The sequence below is a fragment of the Phasianus colchicus genome, chromosome 8 (genome assembly GCF_987193195.1).
Source record: "Phasianus colchicus chromosome 8, bPhaCol1.hap1.1, whole genome shotgun sequence".
NCBI classification, from domain to species: domain Eukaryota; kingdom Metazoa; phylum Chordata; class Aves; order Galliformes; family Phasianidae; genus Phasianus; species Phasianus colchicus.
In genome coordinates, this window is record NC_143443.1 from 30,455,324 (window position 1) to 30,478,226 (window position 22,903).

General features: G+C 46.0%; 2 protein-coding genes and 1 long non-coding RNA gene across 3 annotated transcripts in view; 1 reads left to right on the forward strand and 2 right to left on the reverse strand.

Annotated features, from left to right (window-relative positions):
- The window catches only part of LOC116231585 (uncharacterized), an 89,239-nt gene extending 82,603 nt beyond the window's left edge, over positions 1 to 6,636 (reverse strand). The window contains exons 1-2 of the long non-coding RNA XR_004167500.2: positions 6,547 to 6,636; positions 6,218 to 6,364 (exon numbers count right to left, since the gene is read on the reverse strand). This is a non-coding gene — a long non-coding RNA (uncharacterized LOC116231585). The remainder of the gene's footprint in view (positions 1 to 6,217; positions 6,365 to 6,546) is intronic.
- Positions 6,637 to 15,842: 9,206 nt separating this feature from the next.
- Positions 15,843 to 20,539, forward strand: NANOS1 (nanos C2HC-type zinc finger 1). Its single transcript, XM_031597403.2, has one exon. It carries the CDS (start codon positions 15,928 to 15,930, stop codon positions 16,696 to 16,698), a length of 771 nt encoding a protein of 256 aa, XP_031453263.1. The 5' UTR covers positions 15,843 to 15,927; the 3' UTR covers positions 16,699 to 20,539.
- Positions 20,540 to 20,636: 97 nt separating this feature from the next.
- EIF3A (eukaryotic translation initiation factor 3 subunit A) overlaps positions 20,637 to 22,903 on the reverse strand; it is a 29,231-nt gene continuing 26,964 nt past the window's right edge. The window contains exon 22 of the mRNA XM_031597402.2: positions 20,637 to 21,918. Within this exon, the coding sequence (XP_031453262.2) occupies positions 21,677 to 21,918 (242 nt within the window). The 3' untranslated portion in view covers positions 20,637 to 21,676. The remainder of the gene's footprint in view (positions 21,919 to 22,903) is intronic.

Sequence of the window (22,903 nt, forward strand, 5' to 3'; positions counted from 1 at the left end):
ACGTCTTGCTATATGCATCCAACCCCTTCTAAACTCTGTTAAGGACTGGTCAAAAATAAATAAGGTAAATATCATTTGCATTTATTATACGAATTAGAAGAGCTTGCCAGATGGGGAGCTCTCCTCCAGCAGAGCTGTTGTTTTCAAAGACAGAAAGGCATGAGCACAACCCAGCTGTTTGTGGCCTGCGATGTTCCCATTCCCAGCAAACCATCGCCCCTGGCTTTCCCCTGTAATTAGTTAGTGCTAATACCCTGGGTTAGTCTGTGGAAAAGTCACATTCTGAGAGATCACCCTTGTGAACAGCTGCACTCATGAGACAAAACGTCACCACTCCAAGCTGTCAGCCCATTCATCTCCAGCAAAAGTCAACCGGGCCATAAATTGGGAGTTCTTTATCTCAGGACAGCAGACAGAGCTGGGTTTAATTGCAGAGCTATGCTAATGAGCCTTGTTTGTGACACAAGGTGCTTCGTGGTGGCTCTGTTTGAAAACATGGAATTGTAACTCCCCCCGAGGGCACACACAATCAGCTTAAAAACACTGCCGTCTGGATACAGAAAAGAAATCATGTAACGGTCCCATCAGCATGGCACATTATCAAAGGCATCATTAACAGCTGCTTCATGGAATGGCAGGAGGCTCTCCTGGGTGAGCTCAGTTCATTTCGTTTCTATTCTATCCTCTCTTTGGTTTTCCTGAATCATGAGCTCTATAAACATCACTGTCAAATCATCTAAAGGGAACAAAAAGATACCAGGGATTAAGCCATTCCTAGCAGATAAGGTCTGTGTCTTTTTTAAAAAGTGGGGGAGAAAAAAGCCAGGCAAAACAAAATGTACCCAGGGAAAAGCAAACAGACAAAAGAACAGCAGCAAAATTGTTTCTCTCCAACTTGTTGAGACAAAATCTACTGCAGCTCAAATTTCACTTTGTTCCTTTTGGATTAGGTGCAGTATTTTAGCATTCACATTTAGGAAAAGAATAGCCCAGGTGGACACAAGGCCACAGGGATTTCTTGTTCAGATAATATCAGCTGTTTCTTTTACACTATTAACAATGGTGGTAGCTCTCTGAATCATACAATCGTTAGAAAGACCAGTAAGATTATGTAGTCCAACCATCAACCCATGACTTTGCTTGACACAGAAAACCTGAGCCATGTTTCAGTTGAGAAGCTCAGTGTTTAGCAACATTAACAATCAAGAGTGCTTAAATATAGCATTACTATTCTTATTGTGCTACCCAGGGACTTGTGACAGGCCTTGCAGACCCCATGTGTTATGCACTGTACAAATATCCATCTCCCCAGCCTCTGTGCTCTTTTAACCCAGGGCCCCAACCTTGCATATGCTTACACACTTGAGCAACTACCAATATCGCATGGCCCTACTGAAATCAACACCACTGATGAATGAATGAAATCAGTAATTACCCATGTGCTTAATCATTTGCAGAACTGGGGGCTAAGTGCTTCATTTTCAGCTTTTAGCTTCAAAATATTAGTTCTAATCTAGTGTGCCTCGCTTTGTGCTCAATCCCACAAGGAACAACACAGTCTGGCCTAATTAAGCAAAAAACTTAACGAAGTGTTTAAGCATGTAAGCAAACCCACTGGCTGAACACTGTGTTGCTTTGCTTAGTATGCTTGGCTCCTTGCAGGACTGGACCTTAGGCACTGGGAGTAATGTACCACCAGGAGGGGACCGGGGCTCTGCTGGGTGCACAGGGTGCTGGGCACACCTTGGCTGTCATTCAGCTCATGGAGATAGCACAGTGGGTAAGCCAGGAGCTCTGGCAGAGCTGGGGATCCTCTGCTGGGTCAGTGTTTCTCCCCACTTCTGTCTCTTTTTTTTTGCCAGGCTGAGGGATCCTGGGATAGAGCTTGCCCCTCCCAGTGTGTGGAGCTCTCCCAAGGCCTGGGATGGGTAGGGTGAAGCTTTCAATAGTAGCTTGATTCTGACAAACATTAATTTTAGGCACTTTAGAACACAAAATAATCATAACACCCTTCCTGGAAAAAAAATCCCCCTGGACCTGTGTAAAATTAGCAGCATGCTGGTTGTCCCACTTTTGCTCCTGCTATGTGGGACAGCCTGGCTTATTAATGTACTGGACTCGTTCAAACATCCTTAGCTTTCCCCCTTGCAAGGGGACCCCAGGGAGCCAGCCTGCTTCTCCTGGCAGTCTGAGGATGAACCTGCCACCGTGATGGCCAAAGCCTCCTGCACACCTCCCTGGGAAGGCAGCAGAAGGACAAGTCAAGCACTAATGGAGAAGCTGCAGGCTGGGCCACGTTTTCCTGGCATGGGAGACCCACAGCAATGAGAGCTGTGGGACAGAGGACAGCACAGGGTCCTCAGAAGGAGAAGATAAGCTGTGGGTGCCCCATAGCTTGCACTGGCAGTGAGAACAGAGTTCAGAGGCTGTCCCTCTGCCTATAGCAGACAGGCAGACACATGCACACACCAGGAAACAAAGCACAGCTTCACAGGAATAATCACTAAAAGCACCATTGGTCACCATAATCCACTATTAGTACAAAGTATGGCCTCTACCCAGGAGTTCTGACGAGATCAGGCCTTTGAGAGCTGTTATCTGCCCAAGTTACTTCCTGTAATGTCTCCCTACAGTGAGGTAACTTCAGAATTACTGTGAGATTCCTTCCAGCACAAAAAGGAATTCCTGGCAAACATGCAACATCCAAGAAATAATGTAAGGAGAAAAGAAGAGAGAACCCCCAAGTCACACCCTTGTGCCTGTGTTACAGAATTGTCCAAGAAGATGAAACATCCCCTTAAGGAACAAAGATCTCTGAAATAAGCTTTTTTGTAATGTCACTTTTTCCCTGCTCATTCCAAACTACAATCTGCTCCAAAAATTACTTTCTCATCCACTGTTCACTATGCATCTTATGAGTCTGATCCTGAGTCAGTTCTCCTGTTAAATACTGACATAACAGTGTGCCTTAAACAAGAGTAGCAGTTAAACTTCTCTTGCCCCCATGCAGCAAAGCCCCAGGAGCTAAGCATAAGTGACAAATTTATTTCAACAAACAGAAATCAGCCAGCTCTTTTTCTCTGTACAGCTTTTTCTCCCCAGTGGGACATCAAGTTGTTGTGTTGGGGTTTTTTTGGTTTTTTTGGTTTTTTTTCTTTTTGTTTTCTTTTTGTTTTCTATAAGACACATTATTCCATTTAAGTGTTTGTGCATATTTATTAATAGAGAAAAAAAAAAAACAAGTGAACAATGAGCTACTCAGGGGAGGCTGAAATCCTGCATTGGAGCAGTGAATCAGAGGAGAAAATCTATTTAGCAAAATGCTCATTTTAAGACATGTTCCTTTCACACTTGAGTTATTTTTCTCTGCACCCCTAACTTAATTAGAATCCTGGTGACACATCTGTCCTGCATCCATACACCACACACAGCCATGCTCAGGATCCCTGAGCTGTGCATCCCAACCCACTGCTGTGATATGAACAGAGAGTGACCACAGCCAGCTCTACCAACGTGCTGGGAAGCAAAGAAACCTCGAGACAAACATCCCTTATTGCAGGGAAGCCTGAGTCTGACTGTAAACAAGCCAATGTAAAATGAAAACTATGCAAAGTTATTGCTGCTAGGTAGATGATACTGAGACAATTCTGACCCTCCATCATGTACCGTGTAAGCACAGATGCATGCCAGGTTGCAAAGATTTCCCAGGCTGATGGGACACCATCTCCTTGCAGCTACTGGAGAGGGGCAGAGATCGTTATCACTGTTTATCATTCAGCTTATGACAGCTCCTGAGTGCTGTGCTAGGTGCTGCTGACAAACCAAGCAGAAAGACAGTTGCTGGCATAAAGAAATATACACACAAAGCAGATAAAACCATGAGTATAGTTCCCAAAGCAGTGACAAACAGATCCACACAGCTGGTCTTGAAAAGGAAGTCAGAAGAAAGCAAGTCACATCATAAAGATGTGCTAGCTCAGGGATCTAGAGAGAAAAAGTACACATTGCTCACTTCCTATTGAAAGTAAGATGAAAAAGACTTCTTATGGACCGGCTCATCACTTACCATAAGCACCCAGCTTTGGCAGTTGACACCTAAACTCCTGTTACCTGGGAATGGCAAAGTTCCCTGGAGATAGCAGAGGTCAAATGTATTTTATTCATTTACTGTTTCCAGATGGGATTGTTGTTTACCAGCTGTGTGCTCCGCAGTTTCATCTCTCTCTTGGCTTTGCTTAAATAGTTTCCCAAAAGCTGAGCCAGTGGGAGGCTGCTGCTGGCTTCAGCAGAGCTGGGACAGTCTCTGATTTTGTCATACCCCCATGCTAACCCAAGCACCAAACCCCTCTGTTTATAGTATTGCTGTTTCTATGTTCAGTCAAATGAGATTAGCTGATTTCAGGCAGTGCTTAATGAAAGCTGAGTTTTTCAGTGCCAACATTTTGCCTTTCCAGCCTGCAAGCAAAGGCTGGAAGGTCAGCCTGGCATTCAGTCTGCAGCATGTGACCATTTAATGAGGGAGGTCTATGAACTACAGCACTAATGCAGAGTTACAAAAGCTGCAACCCAATGTGACTTGCTTCACTACAGTGGAAGGATTTTTCTGTGAATTAAGGCCCGGGACAAGGGAAACAAACCTGTTTATGGCTCTTTCACAGCCCTAGTATGTGACTATGGACAGATTCTGTAACCACTTCCCACCTTAGGAGTTTCCTACCATAAAAGGAGATAGAAATGCTCTTTCTCACAGGAGGATGCAGTGGGTTCAGGTGTTAGTGGAATGAATGGCACAGTAATGCTTGTGAAATGTAAAGACTAAAATGGAGAGAGCCCTGCTGTGCTAGCTTTTAAAGCCTGCATGTAATAGCTGGATCACAGAGGGCTTTTGGTTCTTTTTGCAGCACCTGCAACAAATGTAGCTTCATTGTTTCCCTGCACACTGCCATCTTGCCCAACTACAAGCTGCCTGGAAAACATCAGGCAGACAAAACAAGCAAGTATAGCAGCTGCTGCGGATAGTGTGGGATGCTGTCAATAAGCATACTGCACCCACACAGAGCCCAAGGGACAGGCACTCTCTGCACTGCCTACTGAACACTGGCATCTTGCACAGAGGAGCAAAAGACTCTTCGCTCCTGAGCAGCCTGCTCAAGCTGCCCCTTCTTGGGGCCAGGGATGGATGAGGCAATGTCCTTTCAGTCTTTCTGTGGTTCACATTGGCTCACTGGGACTCTGGGCAGAACGGGGAAGGAGCTGGGAAGAGCGAGACTCAGCCCTCACCACTGCAACACTGTACGTAGGTTAAAAACAGGCATATGCCTGGGGGCTGTGGGAATTCCTAGGAGGCTTCAACAGCTAGAAAATGTTTTCCATATAGGAAATGCCACAGCCAATGGAATAAGTGGGAGTTCTGTTTATTTCTGTGGGCTTTGGTTTAAGCCCTAACACACCTGATACATAGAAATATACCCAAGTAGTCTACACTTCTCACCAGAGTGTGGCAAACATTACTTCTCGCACTAGAGCATCTCTCCTCATAGATACTATGCCTCTCAGCTGGATGCTAAATTTGAACAAAAGGCTATGAAATCAGGCCACAATGCCCAGAGGAGCATGGATCCCCCCTTGGAAACCAGTTGCTGAGTCTAATGTAACCTACTCCTCACCATCTCTCCTTTGAATCTTCCCTAGTCTGAGGATCACTGCTCCCTGCCAAGGTGCCACTGCCAGCCTGCATCCACCTCAAGCTGCCTACCCAAGCCTCTCTGCATTGTCACCTTGGTGCTGAACATTTACGCTATACATCTACACCCTCCTCTTCAATAAAGTTTGTTGACAGTTCTGCTCCATATAAAACAACCAGCTCTAACCTCAATCTTGACAAATCCCATCTTAACATGTGAGTGTCCAGCGAGGTTATTATCTTGCATGATCAAAATGAGAATGAAATTACAGCCTTGGGAGGAGGCAGAAAGTCCCTATGCTCCAGGGACTTAACCCAAGGTTGAGCAGATGAGGCCAGGTTTTAATTCCTCCCTCCCACAGGCTTTCTACTGGACATGTATGCAAGTCTTTGACCCTTTAAGCATGAGGAAGAAATATATTGGAGAGTCTGAGATGCTTGCATACCAGTACAATGGGAAAAGTGTCTTCTTCCAATTTTCTCTCATGATCTGCACATATATAGGGCACTGCACTTACAGGGCACTGCACTTACACTACAGATGCTGAACCACAGCTGCACAGATTTCCTCACAACAGAGAGCCTGCAAACTCTTCCACTCCAGTTGGATGATTAGCACCAGGCCTCCCTCGATGCCACCAATTCTCCTGACAGTTTGTGTCACCTTTATCAGATTTGCCACTGAAAAAAAAAAAAAAACAGCAACAATGAAATAAGATTTTCTCTCCACTGCTGCCAGAAGAAAGTCACAAATAAACAAGAAGACAAAGTGAGAAGCTAACTAGAAATTGGTAAAGGCAATAAAGCAATCAGGCTAAGGAGAAGATGGTGGCTGGAGTGTGGTGGAGTTAGTTTATTCTTACCTCTTTCCCTCACCGTGGTGAAGAGATCACCCCAGATGATAAGCAGATAAAACACTATCAAGTGGCTTTTTCTCCTGAGCGTCCTAAATAATTTGTTCACTTTTGTCACTAGGGCAGGATTGCTGCCTTCAGCCGATGGACAAAACCCGGCATTTTGCACTGTGAGGAGCAGGGCAGACCTGCCATCTTGCGTTGCCATGGAAACGATGAGCGCGGCCTGCAGCTGGGGATGCACCCGCTGCCCCACAGCACCCCAGTGCTCTGTAGGGTGAGGGGAAGCCAACCCATACCTTCCTATTTCACACTCCTGTTCTAACAAATTTCTCTAGGACTCCAGATCAGCCCTGCTAGGTGCCATGAGTGGGTTTTTGCAACAAACATGATACACTGACATGAAAAAACAGGCTTTCCACTGGGTGACAGTTGTGTACAGGGCTTGTGGTCACCCCGTGGTGACAACCCCAGATCTTTCACCGTAGCCACACATCCAGCCTATGTGACAGTCTACAGCTGCCATAACTGAATGTCACAATTTGCAGAAAGTTTGCCTTAAGCCAGCCTGCTGCAGGTTGAAGTGACCAGCCCTGGAGCAGTGAATGCAGGCAGCCATGCCCCACCATGCTGCCTTTCTTCATTTCTAAATGTGGGCTGATTTCTGACCTCCAGCTGCTCAGCAGGCTTCCCCTGCTGCCGTTTCCATGGAACTCATTTTGTTACAATAAGATAAAAATATGCCTGATCTCCTCCTAGCATGTTAGCAATCAGCAAAGGAAAGCAACAGGAACACATCCAGGAAAATACCACTGCTGTTTTCCAAAGACATTAAAAAAGTCACACAAAAATGTCCATATTAAACATGCAAAAAGTCTAGCCCACAATATGTTCTCTTAGTGTGAAGACTATTTTATGAAGCATACAATCTCATTCAAGTAGACATACCAGTAGATGCAGCTCTCTGCAGCACAGACACTGCAGGGTACAAAACCTGCCCTAAGATGACAGTTCAGGCAGTACTTAATAAACACTCAAAGATTCAGGTGCAGAGGAAAACAACCACCTCCTATACAATCCTGCACAGACTGCTGTTTAGTTCTGGAATTTACGCAGATTCTTCACATATTAAAATATCAGCAGCTGTCCTTTGGTCTCACCAGCAAAACTGGTTTAGTATAAGTGAAAGCCTCCATAACTGCAATCACAGGAGTTGCTTCGTTCTATCAAAACTGAGACCCTCATGTATTATTATTATATTTGAAAGCACATGGAGCATGTTTCCATCCCAGTGTCATGACGCTTTGCCCAGTGTCATGAAAGCTGCAGTGACAAAACAACTGCAGGTCCACAGGTAATGGTGAGAATAAGGGTTCCTGGCAGTTGGTAAAACTCCTTTAATAATAAACAACTCTAGACAGTCTTAGTAGAGGTTTCATTTCACTTTTTGTTTCCTGCCGAGTGGAACCTCTCTAATTCTCATTCTCCCTCTTGCAGACTTTCTCATCTCACTAGCATTCCTCCACACCTAAATGATGGCCACAATCAAAGTGACTGTCTATCTAAAACCATCTGGGTTCTGTACCAGTGAGTACATGTTGTGCGTGTTGACGTGTTCATGAGGAACAGCCCACCATCTCTGGAGTTGGTTGCACGTCTTAGTAGAAAACAGCAAGATTTTTTAAAATTTCTCAGTTTCTGGACAATATCGGAAATGTTGAAATGAACACATTAAAATGTTATATTTCAAGACGGATGAGACTCCATCTCTACAGCTCTGACAGCTACGGCTGCTGAAACTACACTAAGCATTTTCAACTAACCATAACGTTTTAAAACCATTGTTCAAATGCTGATGAATGCCAGGTGTATTAAACACTTCAATTTCAGCAAAAGCTTACAAGTCTATTGTTTTCGAAGGGATACAGTTATGTTACAGTACAGATTTAATATGTACGTAGGTTCTCAAGAGCACTGTAAATTTAAAGAAAAATTCAACCAAATCTCTATGCTGTTCATTTTTTATTATCGTTGTTATTTTATAACCTTGAATAAAATTAGTTTCAATGATATTAGCTTTCAGTAGCTGTTGGTTTCAATTTTTACAATGTTATAGGTATTAAATTTAGAGGAAAGTTGCTTATTATCTTTGGAAACAATTGTGTCTATTCACATTCTCTTCTTTTTCTGATGGAAGAGCGTTCATGTTATTCTCAGAAGCTGTAATTATTTGGTACCAAGATAGCTGCCAAATCAAGGTGACACCTCCAGAAGTCTGCAGGGCAGAGGAATCTTCCCACAACTAAACATACCAGTGGACAAGTATTTTATGCTTTCCTCAGATGCTTTTAGGAACAAAATTTTAGATGTCAAGAACTGTGAAATTACTGGAAAAACAGTAACACATAGACATTTATACAAAAAGGAAAGGGAAGGGAAGGGAAGGGAAGGGAAGGGAAGGGAAGGGAAGGGAAGGGAAGGGAAGGGAAGGGAAGGGAAGGGAAGGGAAGGGAAGGGAAGGGAAGGGAAGGGAAGGGAAGGGAAGGGAAGGGAAGGGAAGGGAAGGGAAGGGAAGGGAAGGGAAGGGAAGGGAAGGGAAGGGAAGGGAAGGGAAGGGAAGGGAAGGGAAGGGAAGGGAAGGGAAGGGAAGGGAAGGGAAGGGAGCAATATAATGCCAAGAGAGAGCCCACACCCTGGGAGCCTCCCTCTTCTCTTCCTTATACCAGAGAAAATACCAGAAGCATGTATGGCACTCATTCTTCCACAGTGCAAAGTTATGATTATGGTTTTGTCATTTTCACCTCTTAAACTAGCATAGTGAGACAAAAAAGTGAAACACATTGTCAGCACTGCACTTAATGTCTCAATTACCTTAATGATATGATTATAATAAATGGCAAATGATTATAATAAATAAAGATGAAGTTAGCAGGAGTTTTTCTATTACTTTCAGTGGTATCAGAATTTCATGAACTTGACTTTTGAATCCGAGGGCACACTTGAGATGTGCATTTGCATTTGTGCATATGCATTTTCATCTGAAAATTGGCCTATAACATCAATTTTTCTGCCTGTTCAGGAAACAGCATTTAAACATTTTTAAATTAGTCTTTTTCTGTGTGTCATCTCTATGCTCTCACTGGCCTTTCCTGGCTCTGCTTTTACTCTCAATGCCTTAAAGCAATGGCTTTTCCTCACCTCTTTCCACAGCAGACAAATTCATTTCCTCATCACCAGTCTTGTCCACCACCACCAAGAGTGTCTTTGGTTTTTGATATACCAATAAAGTCTTGAAACTCAAACATAGTTACTTCTCTGTCTAGCACTGACTGCACCTTTGGAAATCTTGGTTTTTGCCCTTGAAAGTTTCATACAAAGAAAAAATCTCTGGAACTGGATTATAACTTATTTTAGGTAATCTTCTATTGAAACACCCACTCAGACTTCTTCCCAGCAGCCCAGCAGCTGTGGTAAGACAGCAGTGCATAAACACCAGGTGTGTGTTTATGGAAAGCACGTCCTACTAAATCAGTGTATTGTCCTTTAACTGCGAGATGATGAAGTGCAATGACATCTGATCTAACATCAACACAACAAAATGCTAAAAGGCACTGAGGCTAGTATGTTTCACCAACTGAGAAACTAGAGCAGTGTAAAGCTAACCTGGTACATCCCAGGTAACCTGAAAACCAGCTGATCTCAAATTACAACTATAAACAAGGAATCATCACTCTGTAGTTTCCAAGATGCTCCATGGTGATTCTCAGCTCAACGCTGTAACATCTTTACTGGAAGAAAACATGAAACCATGCTTACTGAAGTTGCAGATGACACAGCGCTGAGCGATAACCAAGGAAGAGTGTTTGTCGCTGCCATGGGACCTGCAGTGCCTGTTTTGGTGCAGCTGCATTGAGCTGCCCAGCCCCATGTGAAAAAGGCAGGGCTGTGTTCTGGGAATTGTTGATGGTATAGCCAAACTGATAAGCCAGGCACAAGCATGCCCACCACAAATGCAGAACCAGGGTTAAGGATGCTGTATTAACGCTGCCTGGTAAGGACCCGCATACCCTTCCATGGTCTTTTTGGGATATGGGGCAGCCTCTGCTGAGCCATCCTGCTGCTGAACTGCCTTCCCAGGGAGCAGGGACATGCCTGGCATGGTTCTCATCCTACCTTTCAGGGCCTCAGAGAGAGCTAAAGATATCCTTTCCCAGAACCTTACCAGAGATACGGATCTTCTGGTTCACAGTTTAACACCGTGGGCAAATACAAATGCTGAAAAACTACGGGCATAAGACACCATTAAGACACAAGAAATATGTAAATACCAGAACCTTTGCATGGAATTTCAGTTTGTGTCTTTATTTTTTAAAGTTGGCAACCGATAAGGAGAGGCCTTTGAAGGGAAATATCACACTTCAGTATCCACCCACTACAAGCTCCTGTCAGAAACAAGATGCCAAGCCAGATGTATCTTTGGTCTGAACCTATTTTCATTCTCTTATTCAGTCACACACAGTATTTGAGCATAGCACCATAGCAAAACACTCAGATATACCTGTGCTCCTGGCATGCCTGGTGCCATTCATGCTGGAGGGCTGTGTTAATGCTAAAGCCTCCCATTCATAAAGGATGTTGGTAATTGTCAGAGAGTTCAGAATGTGAAGGATGGGAAAACAGCTATTACAGATCCAGGAGCTCGATCTATTTATCTTACAAAGAAAGGAGGTTAAGGGATGATTTGGTCAAAGACTACTGGTGCTTACAGGAAGAATGCAATATTGAGATCAGAGTCCTCAGTTAACATAGGACAACCCTAATGCTGAAAATAGACAAGATCTGATTGGAAAGATGGGGCAGATGTTCAACTGTGCAAATAATGATTTTATTCCCAAAGCCAGAGCTGGAGCAAACAGATTGATTCTTCATTAAAGATCCTTCTGAATGATGTTTGGATCATTTTTTTTTTTCCTAAAAATATGTACTGGAAACTAAACAAATACAAAAAGAAGAAACCTTGTGACCTATACCATCCAACAAAATAGTGCTCTGTTTTGCTTTTGTGACTGTTATATGCCTCTGTTCCTTGTACTGGCAGTTCTGACAATTTTTCCAAGCAGATAAGGGGTGTAAATGCAATCCTGACCACAGATGCCTGGCAGATCTGATCTCCGCTTGTGCAAGCACGGGGTATATTTCTGGTCTCTGTGCTGATAGCTTCTCACCTGCACATGCCCTGAACCCGAACGTCCTTGCAGAGGCAGCAGCCATTCGGCTCCTGGAATCACAGCCACCTACAACACTCAGCACGTCACTATTAGCTCACCACCTTCAGCCTCTGCTGCCAAAGGTAGAGACCCTTTTGACACACCTTGGTCCAAGCAGTCTGATCTAGTCCTTTATTCTCCTTCCTGTGTTTCCATAATACCCAATGTAAACCACTTTCAGAGTGCTCTAAACCCATTCCTCTATGTCCTATCCAACAGGATCATGCAGGACAGATTATATCCTTCTTTGTAGGCATTTAAGACCATTTTCATGCCTCACTGCAGCCTCCTCCTGCCTTGACAGCATCAGTTCTTTGCACCTCTCCTGAGGGGTCACAGCTCTCAATTAGTTTTGCTGCTGGCCTTGCTCCAAGAGCACCTCTTCTGCAACCCCAAGGTGGACATAGGGCTGCAGGCATTCCACTAACACGCACCAAAGCCTCAGGACCTGTCATGTGTGTCCGAGAGCAGAACTTTGCCCTCTCTTAATCGTATCTCATTTATCAGCAATATAATGCTTTGCACATTATCATCCCAATTATAAAGGCTTGTAGGTGATAATAAGATTCCACTGGATATATTCCAGCAAAGCACATTCTAGGTTTTACTAACTTCATTAACCAAGAAAAGCTGGTTAATGGCAGAAAAGTGCAACGATGCACATAATCATACTGGTTACTTTGCTACTACAATTATATTATTAAAATGGATCTTTGAGGTACAGTTTCCATGTATAATTAGTGGTTTATCCCTTCAGGAAGAAAAAAAATCAAAAGCACCCTAAGGCTTGAACAAAATGGTTCTTACTGAGAACACAAATGAAGTGTGCTGTCAGGGTCAGACTCCAAATGGGATTTGTGAGCTACAGGAGCACAAGAATTTGGAAACCCAACAGAAGCTCCTGGGAGATGTGAAGTGCCTGAGTATGAATTGCAGCCCCAGACACCCCTCTGTGCACACAGACGTGCATGAAGGAGGTCCCCACCTCACCAGGCACCTCGCTTGTCCCACAGAATCATAGAATCACAGAATGGCTTAGATTGGAAGTGACCTTAATGTTCACTTCCAACCCACTGTCGTGGGCTGGTTGCACCCCATCAGACCAGGCTGCCCAGGGTCTCATCCAACATGGCTTTGAGTGCTTCCAGGTGTGGGACATCCACAGCTTCTCTAGGCCTCCTTTCCCTAAAATCTTAGGTCTTGGAGTTTTCCATGATTACCATGAAGACCAAAATCCCACAAATATCAGAATTACAAAATATTTAGACCAGGGGTGCCCAACTTTTTGGTTTGTCTATGCTGAACTGAGTGAAGAGCAATTGTCTAGGGCAATTATATCATGGAATCATAGAATCATTTGAGTTGTAACTGACACTTAAAGGCCATCCGGTCTCGACCATGTAGTTAATGTATATAATAAGTAACAAAGCTACTTCACAAAACACATCACTCTCAGATGAAGAAAACAAGAACATCCGGGCATTTGAAACAATGGGAAACCCTCTGATTACTGCTTTTACAAAACAACAAAACAGAAGACAAGAGCACTGAAAGCCTGATTTTTTGGTTGCTTTTCTCTCACAGTTAAATCGTACTTATCATCTTGACAAAAAACAAAATGCCTTTTTTTTCACCAGGAGTTCTCTTACAGATCTAATCAAGTTGTCAGGAGAAATACTGTTATCCTCACCGTGTGAAATTAATCTATCAGGAATTTATCTACTATACTGAGTGTGTATATGACACTCATTTGGATCAGCTCATACATAAGTCTTCTGCTGGTAACCCTTCACACAATAAAACAGCCTTCAGAACTGAATCTGCAGTCATCCTACAGCCTTTGGCATGGCTGCTCTGCCTCGGAGCTTAGCAGGAGCCCTCGGTGGATTTAATCAGGCAGGCAGAGCTCAGAAATTCTGCCGGAATCCTTGCTGCTATTAGAAATATGCACTATCATTTGCTAATTCAGGCTCAGAACCAATTCAGAAACTCAGAGCAATAAATCCTCGTGTGAGCACTGAGCCCTCTGAAGCGTATCCTGGAGCAGTCATTTTTGGAGAGGCAGAATACACAGAGGAATGTAGAGCGTCTAGCCAAAAATTTATTTGAAATACTCTTCTTAATGAAGCCAAAGACTTTTCCAAAACTGAAAAGCTCTGCTTTCTCCTATCTGCCTCTGACATCCATGACCTCGCACAGGAGCAGCAAAGTGCAGGTGGTGCCGGCAGTGCAGAGGCTGTTGGCCTCCCTCCCTAAGCAAGCAGGGTTTTCATCACTAATACCGACCAAAAAGGATTTTACCCTGTGTCACAAGGCACCATCACATCTCTGTGCTTCAAAAATCCTGCAGCCCTCTGAAATCTGTCAGAATCTGCCAACTCTGAGAAAAACTGCAGGTGAGGCTGCACGCACATACAGGTGTGTTTGCCCACATTCATCACTACCCTGAGGTGAGGGTGAGAGGTGAGAAGCAGCCCTGACGCTGGGCACCAGCAGCAGCCCAAACCCACAGCCCACAGTAGTGAGACCCAGGCACCTGCTGGGTTTTCATAAAAACTGATCTCCTCATCAATTGTACACATAATTTTTTCAGGCTCCTTTGACATTCTTCTCCACGAGACACAAAAGTGAGGTACTATATCCTCAGGAAAAATATGCTTCTGCTGATAAACACTTGATTTGGCTTGGATTTGTGTCCTGCAACAGTCTGGGTCACCACCCCAGCTGGTGGTCTGGGACTCTGCATTCTTTAAATTCAGTGAAAGAGTACAGAAGAGCCAGCAGCTCCTACTGCATATCAGTCCCCAAAAGTCCATTGAGTGTGATCCCCTGTTGCTGTGCTGGGAGCAGCCAGCTCTGCAGAGCCCAAAAGGATGAGACCCAGCTCTCCTCCTGCCTTCAGCCCCTTCTGGCTCCTCCATAGCCTATTTTGTGCTTGTTGAAGGACTGAAGAAAGGGTGAGAAGTACAATCCTGCCGCTGTAACCACCCACAGCCAACACAGAACACAGCAGCTGCTGTAAAATGATCTGCTGGAGATAAGGAAAAGGAAGCCATTCTGCTGGGAAGTCAAATGCAGAGCTGTTCTTAGGCTGTCTGTGTAACTTTCTGCTGCAGTGTGCGCTTTGCCTACATGATCACTTGCTACTTGGACTCTCCATCTCACTCAGAGCCCAAATGACAGAGCCCAGGTTTGGAGCCAGATCTTGCCAGATGCGTGCAAAGAGGGGGAGCAGAAACACCCCACGCGTTTCAAGCTAAGAGAGGGGAAGTTTAGGTTGGAGGTAATTCTCTACTCAGAGGGCGGTGAGGCTTTGGCACAGGCTGCCCAGAGAGCTGTGGATATCCCAACCCTGGAGGTGCTCAAGGCCAGGTTGAGTGGGCAGTGGGCAGCTGATCTGAGGGGGACACCCAGCCTGCAGCAGGCGTTGGGGCTGCGTGGGCTTTGAGATCCTTCTAACCCAAACCACGCTGTAATTCTGCACTGGGGGAAAGGACAGCACCCACTGCCAGATTGGATGCCACGTACCACATACATCAGCCGTGCTGACACTAAATCATCCCCAGCAGCTTTTTGGGTGCTCAAATAGTTACTTTGGTACTAGCAATGTCTTTTTGGACATAACCAACAGTTTTTTAGGTACTAACACTATTTTTGGGGGGTACTATTAATGCCATTTGGGATATTGAAAGCTTCAGGGGTACTAACAAAAGTTTGGGGGCAATTTTTTTGGATACTAACAATAGTTTTCAGTACTAGGGATGTTTTAGGGTACTAACAACAGCTTTTTAAACAATGACCCCCCCGGGACACCCCACCCCGCCCCCCGCGCACGTGCCTCGCCACCTGCGCCGCCGCGCACGCCTCGCTGCCCCTTCTCTGGCCACGCCCCTCCCCGCCTCCCACCAGCCAATGAGCGGGAGGGGTCTCTGGCCGACGGCCAATGAGAGAGCGGCGGGCGCCCCCCCTCCCTCCGTTCCCGCCGCCGCCCCTATTTAAAGGGCGTCGCGCAGCCGCGCGCTCCCGAAGAAAGCGGGGGCGGCGCTGGGAGCAGAGTTGCGGCGGTGCCGCGGTCCGGCGCGCGGTGGAGGGCGCGGGCGGGCGCTCCCGGACGGCGCCCTCCATGGAGGCTTTCCCCGGCAGCAAGCTGGAGCCGCACCGGCACCTCCCGCCCGTAGAGCGCCTGCCGGGCGCCCGCTACGGCGGCCGGAGCCACAGCGCCTACGGGAACGTCTTCAACTCGTGGAACGATTACCTGGGGCTGGCCACGCTCATCACCAAGGCCGTGCGCCCCGGCAAGGGCTTCGGCGCCGAGCCGCCCGCCGTGGTGGTGGCGGCGGCCGAAGAGGAGGAGGAAGAAGAGGAGGAGGAGGAGGAAGAGGCGGCGGGGCCGTACTTCGAGGGCGCGCTGGACTTGCACGAGCTGGAGCTGTGCGGGCACCACCACCACCACCACGGCGACGGGCTGCTGGAGGAGCGATTCGCCGACTTCAGCCCCTTCCCCGGGCGCGGCGGCCCCGCCGCGGTGCTGTTCGACTGCTCGGGGGAGCACGCGGGCCGGGACGGCTCGGCTCACGCGTGGGGCGCGGGCGTGGTGGTGGCGGCGGGTCGGCTGCCCTCGCACCCGCGAGCCGCGGGCCGCCTGCTGAAGCCCGAGCTGCAGGTGTGCGTCTTCTGCCGGAACAACAAGGAGGCGGTGGCTCTGTACACCACGCACATCCTGAAGGGACCCGACGGCCGCGTGCTGTGCCCGGTGCTGCGCCGCTACACCTGTCCCCTGTGCGGCGCCAGCGGGGACAATGCCCACACCATCAAGTACTGCCCGCTGTCCAAAATGCAGGCGGCCAAACAGCTCCGGCACGCCCGGACCGCGCTGGGCAAGAAAGCCCGCTAGGAGCGGGGCGCTCGGGGACTGGCGGGCGGCTTCGGCGCGGCCGGGACGCCCTGTACGTGTTTCTTGTAAGAAATATATATATATGTGGTTTTTAAGAAAACGGGATTCACCGCGAGTTCCGACGGGGGCGGCGCTCGGGGCGGGCGGTGTCCCTCCCCGCTGCTCGCCCGGCCCGGGGGAACGGCCGCCCGCTGCCCGGCGGGGACTGAAGGGCTCTGAGCCGCTCCCTCGTCCGTCTTGGAACCGTTCGGGTTTCTCTCTCGGTGGCCGGCAGCCCCTCGGCTAAATGGGGAAGGGGAGGAACGGGACGGTGCCGCCCGGCTCCCTGTGCGTAACGCACGGCTTTGAGGCTGGGAGGTGGGAGCGGCGAGGGACTGGCGGGGGTTGCGCGGTGAGCCCTTCTGTAGGGGCACGGAGCGGACCCTGGTGTGTTTGTGGGCTTCTGAGGAGATTCAGAGCACTGTGCGGAACTGACGAAAGGAGGGTGATGCGTTTGTAAGGCTGAAGAGTGCGGCGGAGGATTGGATGCGGGGAGGGGGATCCATCTGTGCGGTTACCAAGTAGCTTTCACGTATACCGGACACGGGACGCAGCTCCGGGAAATGCTGAGAGCCGCCACGGGGCTGCGTCGATCCCGAGAGGTGGGGAATTTGTTTTTATTGCAACTTGAGGCAGGAGAAGGAGCAGCAGCAGCAGATCTGTGGGTCTCTTCGGAGCCCTCTGGAGCCAGGAGGGCTGTGCAGAAAGGTTCTGCTGTAGATGGCTGTACCCAGATTCATCTGGAGGGTGAGAAAGTCACCGGGTCCTGATGGGAAGGGGAGCTGGGCAAGTGAGAAGTGACAGGCATCCGTGTGAGTTCCTTCTGGGGAGCTACTTGGCAGGGTGGGAGATTGAAACAAGGAAGTAGGATGGGCAGGGTTGGGCCCAGGGGTCACTATTCAAAACTGCAGCTGAGAATAGGGTTGTGGATGGAAATGTTCTATTCAGGCTTCATCAAATTGCTCCAGCAATGGCATTAGGTCTAATTAGCAAATGTAAATGGACTTGCATTAAATAACACCTTGCTGTGGCTACAGCTGGTTGTATGGAGCTGCCTGTTGGTTGTGATGGTACCAGCTGTGTGCTGACTCTCCTTCCACAAGGCTTGCCCTGCAGGTTTTCAGCTGGTAGAATTTAAGTGTTTGATTTTATGATGTCTGTCTGCACCGCAGATTGGGATTGAGCTCCAGTGTAATACTGTGGAAAAAAAAAATCTGTCTCTTTGTTAGCTTCTTGTGGGAATGTTGAAGATGAGTACATGTGTTTCAATTCAGTTGACTGTTTATGGACACAAAAGCAAGAAAGATGTAAGGAAAAGATCTCAGATGCTTTCTGAGGGGACATTCCAAGAGGGCTGCCATACACCTGCCTCCCCTGATCTGTAGATTAAGCTACTCTATAGCAACTGCCCCACTGCACCGCCTGGGAGCTTGACAAGACATCAGAACGTCTCCTTGCCTTGGATGCCAGCCCTGTCCTTGTGCAGCACCTGTCCCTGCCCTCCATCTGGGTGAGAAGAAAGCTGTTCTTTTGATGGTGGCTCCTGCTGTGTGTGCCCAGAGTCCTCCTGCTCTCTGTGTGTACCTGCACTGCGTGGCATCAGGCCTGGGAGTCGGGCTCCAGCAGGTAAGGCAGCAGCAGTGGTTGGAGAAAGCAGCTGTGGGTGGGAGGGGAGCCAACCTACAGACTGAGGTCCCAGAGCCATTTCCTGCACACCAGCACACTCTGCAGCACTGAGCAGGCAGACACACCTGCTCATGGTCACTTAAGCCTGTTGTGGTAGGTGCTGCTTACATAGACTGAAACAGCTTATGGTAGTAACCTTAACTCCTAGGGACAGCATGTGCCTTCATCTGCCAGCAGCCCACGTTGGAAGCTATTCCATGCTCCATAGAAGGTGTCTTGTTGAACCTGATGCTATTGTCATTTATTCTGCACGCGGTTGCAGATCTAAAGATGTATGGCTACTGGTTTGAAACAAGCACTTTGCCTTCAGAAAACCACTTGATTTCAGGGAAACATTCCTAGTTCTATCAGCAGTGGAATCTTCCACAGTGATACTCTGAGGAATGGACTGAGTACCAGGTAGCCTATCATCACCCTTAGTGGTGTTAGTCTGGGCAAAAAGCAGACTCCTCCTGATGGAAAATTCCTTTCAGATGTGTTGATAATTCACTTCTGCTCAAGTCAGGCAAGTGTGGTGCCTTTCAGTCACAGCTGTTCCTGGCATGGCAAAATGGGGAGAACTGAGTGCTTGTTATGCCACTAGCATATGTGTGTCCTTCAGTTCTGTAACAAACTGCATGGTGTGGGGACTCATGGCTGAGTAACAGGTGGGTTTTTAATCTGAATTTCACTGATGGCCTAACTTTACTTTGTGGGTTTACCAAAATTACACTTTATTTGCATAAAGAAAACTTACTGTTTTATTTATTACTGTGGTCCTTTACTACTATAGAGAGAACAAAAGGTCTCTATCCCAGCAGCTCCCCAGCTGAATTCCCCCCTTACTGCAGGGGCTGACAGCCCCTGCTGGCAGTAGGTGCAGGTTTTAGATGTTGGATTTGGTCAGATGAAATGTCTGACCACTGCAGTTATCTAAAAAGATCAAGCAGTGAAATTAATACATGGACATGTCTGTGTAGCTCACATCTTTCAGCCATCTGTCATGCTGCCTGGTCCTGAGCACTGAATGATGTTGCCAACATATATAGCAACTTCCATTTAGGATGTTAGGAATACAAACTCTGGAACAGTTTCATTTGGTGCAGTGGCTGTTAGCTCCATTTATCCCCACGTAAACGTGGCTGTACAGATAAAATTTTAAATACATAACTGAAGGTATAGTCACTCTTCATAACTGTCTGATGACTGGAAAAGAATGTGGCACTAATGTTCAAAAAAGGCCAGAAAGACCGTTTAAGAAACTACAGTCCAGATGATGTCACCTTATTCTTGTACCCTGGTTAGAATGTTAGAGAAGCCATGGGTTCTTCTGACAGGTTAGAGGAGTGTCTCCCCTCTACTCAGGACCCATGAGACCTCACCTTGACTACTGCCTCCAGTATGGGGAAGATTGTGCCAAACTGGAAGAAATTCAGCAGAGCACCAACAAGACTACAGGGGCTGGAGGGGGCAAGGCTGGCTTAGACTGGAGCAGGGAAAGTTTGGGGGAATCCTACCAGCCAGTACCCCAAGGCAGTTATTAAGCCAGGCTTTTTACAGCACTGTGTGGACAGCAAGATGAGAGACAACAGGTAGAGGCTGAAAAGATATTTAAGCTATTTTACTGTGTGAGCAATCAAGCATTCCTTGGAGCTTTTCAAGACCAGCCTGGTTAAGTGTGGTTCAGAGTAACACAGTCTGATTTGACAATAAGGAGCGAGGCTAGAGTATTTAGCACACACTATTGTGATCTTCTGACAGCAAATAATGTAGGTACGGCAACAGGTGCCTGAAGGGCAGCCATGGCCTGTACTCAAATACAGGAGGTGGAGTGGATGCCATCCTTTGTGGGAGCGTACAATCACTGATTTTTGTTCAGAAAACACTGTAACTATGAAGTATCCTGGAACTTGGTAAAATGAAGTGACAAGCTCCCAAAGGCATGATGACCTGGCCCCCAGGTTGGATGGCTTGAGAGCAAAGTTTTCCTTAGAAATGAATAAGACCTAGAAAGCTCAGAAAAGGGCAGGAGAAGGACAAGAAGAAAAGCATTACAACTGTTGTTCACACACAGTAAAATTAAACAAGCTTTAACTCAGGGAGAAATTAGCCGAAGTGTTCTGAGATTTTCATTCAGACAGGACAGAAACAGGTGTGCATACCAAAAAACCCACTAACAGCTGTTCTACATGAAAGTACACTGCAGGAAGCTATCAAAAAGACACTGTAGAAGCTAATTCCATAAGTTGTTTATTTATCATTGAAGAAACACACAGCAGCAAGTTCTGTGTTGGCTTCAGTACGACCAGATAGTTAATTGTTATTCTGCATCCCAAAATCAAAGTCAACACAGCCATTACTACAAATCACTTCTTTTGGAAAGGGAAAGAATTTACCCTGAAGACAAAGAATTGGGGAAAAATTCAACAACTTGTCCAAAACCACACATTTTAAATATGACAATATTTATAAATCCTTGAAAGGCATGAATTATCCAGTAATGGAAAAGCAGTTGTGCTATTGCAACAGAAAATACATAGCAATATGCTTACCAAAACACTTAAATTGTAAAAGCTTGGAGTTTTGTGTCTGCACACTGCAGCAGTATACATTACTGGAAAAATGACTGCAACATGGCTTCGTAGGCTTCATGTATTCAAGTAAATCTACAGAAAAGATCCCAGTGTAGCTAATGCTCATAATGTTTGTTGTGTTTAATTCAAATTTAAACAACTTACTGAATTTAGATGATAAAATGTCTCCCAAACTGCCTGCCCTCAAAGATTGTAAAAAGAGGGGGGGAGGGGGTTATATATTTTTTTTCCTTTTTCCTTTTTTGGCAAATTATGGAAATTGATCCAGCTCTGCTTTTCCCCTAATTCCACTGTGTGAATCGAGGTGCTTTCAAAACCACGTTCAGTGATAATACCCCATTCTAAATGAAGACAGACTAAAAATATGAAGGTCAGCTTGTTTTGGTGTGAAATAGAGGCATTACTCAAGGCAGCCTACTTCTTTTTATTGTAGCAACAAATGATCCATGAAGTAAAAGCATCATTTGAAATTTCGAAAACTGGCATTCAATTTCCAACCTTCTGCTGTGAGTTTTGTGCATGATCAATCTATATGAGTAAGTAATTCAAGCTCATGCTTTCGTGTTATCTCAAAACATTTGTTAAAGAATTCCCATTCAGAATGTTTATAAGCACAAATATAATCTGTGGATTCGATCAAATCATAGCTAAAACATTGGTTAAACTGTTTTGATATTCACTTAGCGTCGTACAGTGGTCCACCCTTCTTCATCTGTCTCATTTTTAGTACGACGAACAGGCTCACGCTCCTTTTCTGTTTTCCAGGATCCCTTCTCCTTCTCCCCATCTCTTTCTCGATCTTTTGATGCTGACGGGGGAGCAGAAGCTGGAGGAGCAGCAGGGGCAGGAGCTGAACGCCGAACTGTTTCACGTTCTTCCCCACGTTCTTCTCTCCTATCATCAGCACGCCGCCATGAGCTTGCTAGAAACACAGAAGACATTAAAACCACCTTTTGTCATGTTCAACCAGCAGCCTGCAAGAGTTTAAACAAACAAGCCTAGCACCGACAGTCTGATTTACTGATTCTCAATCTTGCCAAGAGCTAATATGAAGATGACAGCCAAATGCACAACTTAATTTTATAATGAAGTAATGGACAGTCCTCTTAGAGATTTATGATTGCTGTCAGCAAGTGAAGTGTCATTTTTAAAACAAAGTAACTGCAATAAGAATGTTCTAGTGATGTACATGGTTTTACAATGTAAAATACATCCTTATATTATCAGAATTAAAAGCACAAAAGCATCTCTTTAGAAACAACTGAAAAATATTTAGGTGTTCTACGTCCCAACAGCCCTTTGCTGTTCAGGACTACTGAAGTCAGATGTGACACTGGATTACACAGCTCCCCTGATACTAATCTTCAGCATTCTTCACTATATGAAGAATTGTTCATTTCCATCAAAAGGAGCTTAAGAATTATACCCCAACTATGAACAAAACAGTGTCAAATACCAAACCAGATGGTCAAATAATAAAGTAGTTCTTGATGTTATTTTATAACACACACACACACATATATATAATGTATATATCTCCCCACACTGGGAACCCTTAACCTTTCTGCTAGCTGCAGTCCTGTAAGGTGTGTTCTGTTCCAGTTTGCTCTGAGATCAGCTGCATGACAGCACCCACAATCAGGGAGCACCAATGCTCAGGGCAGAAACCAAATGAAATTCTGAACATGAGAACTCCAGAATGGCAAGATGTGGTATCTCAGGCTAAATGTCTTTGTTGTTACTGGTTTTTATAGGAGACAGCAAAGTATAAATGAATGTACATAATTAAAAGTCATTAACGTACATATTTAAAGTAGGTTATTCATAAAAAATAAATATCACTGATAGTGTGAAACCCATAAGGCCTTATTTGCAAATATTTCTCTGTTTTGAGAAATGAGCCAGAA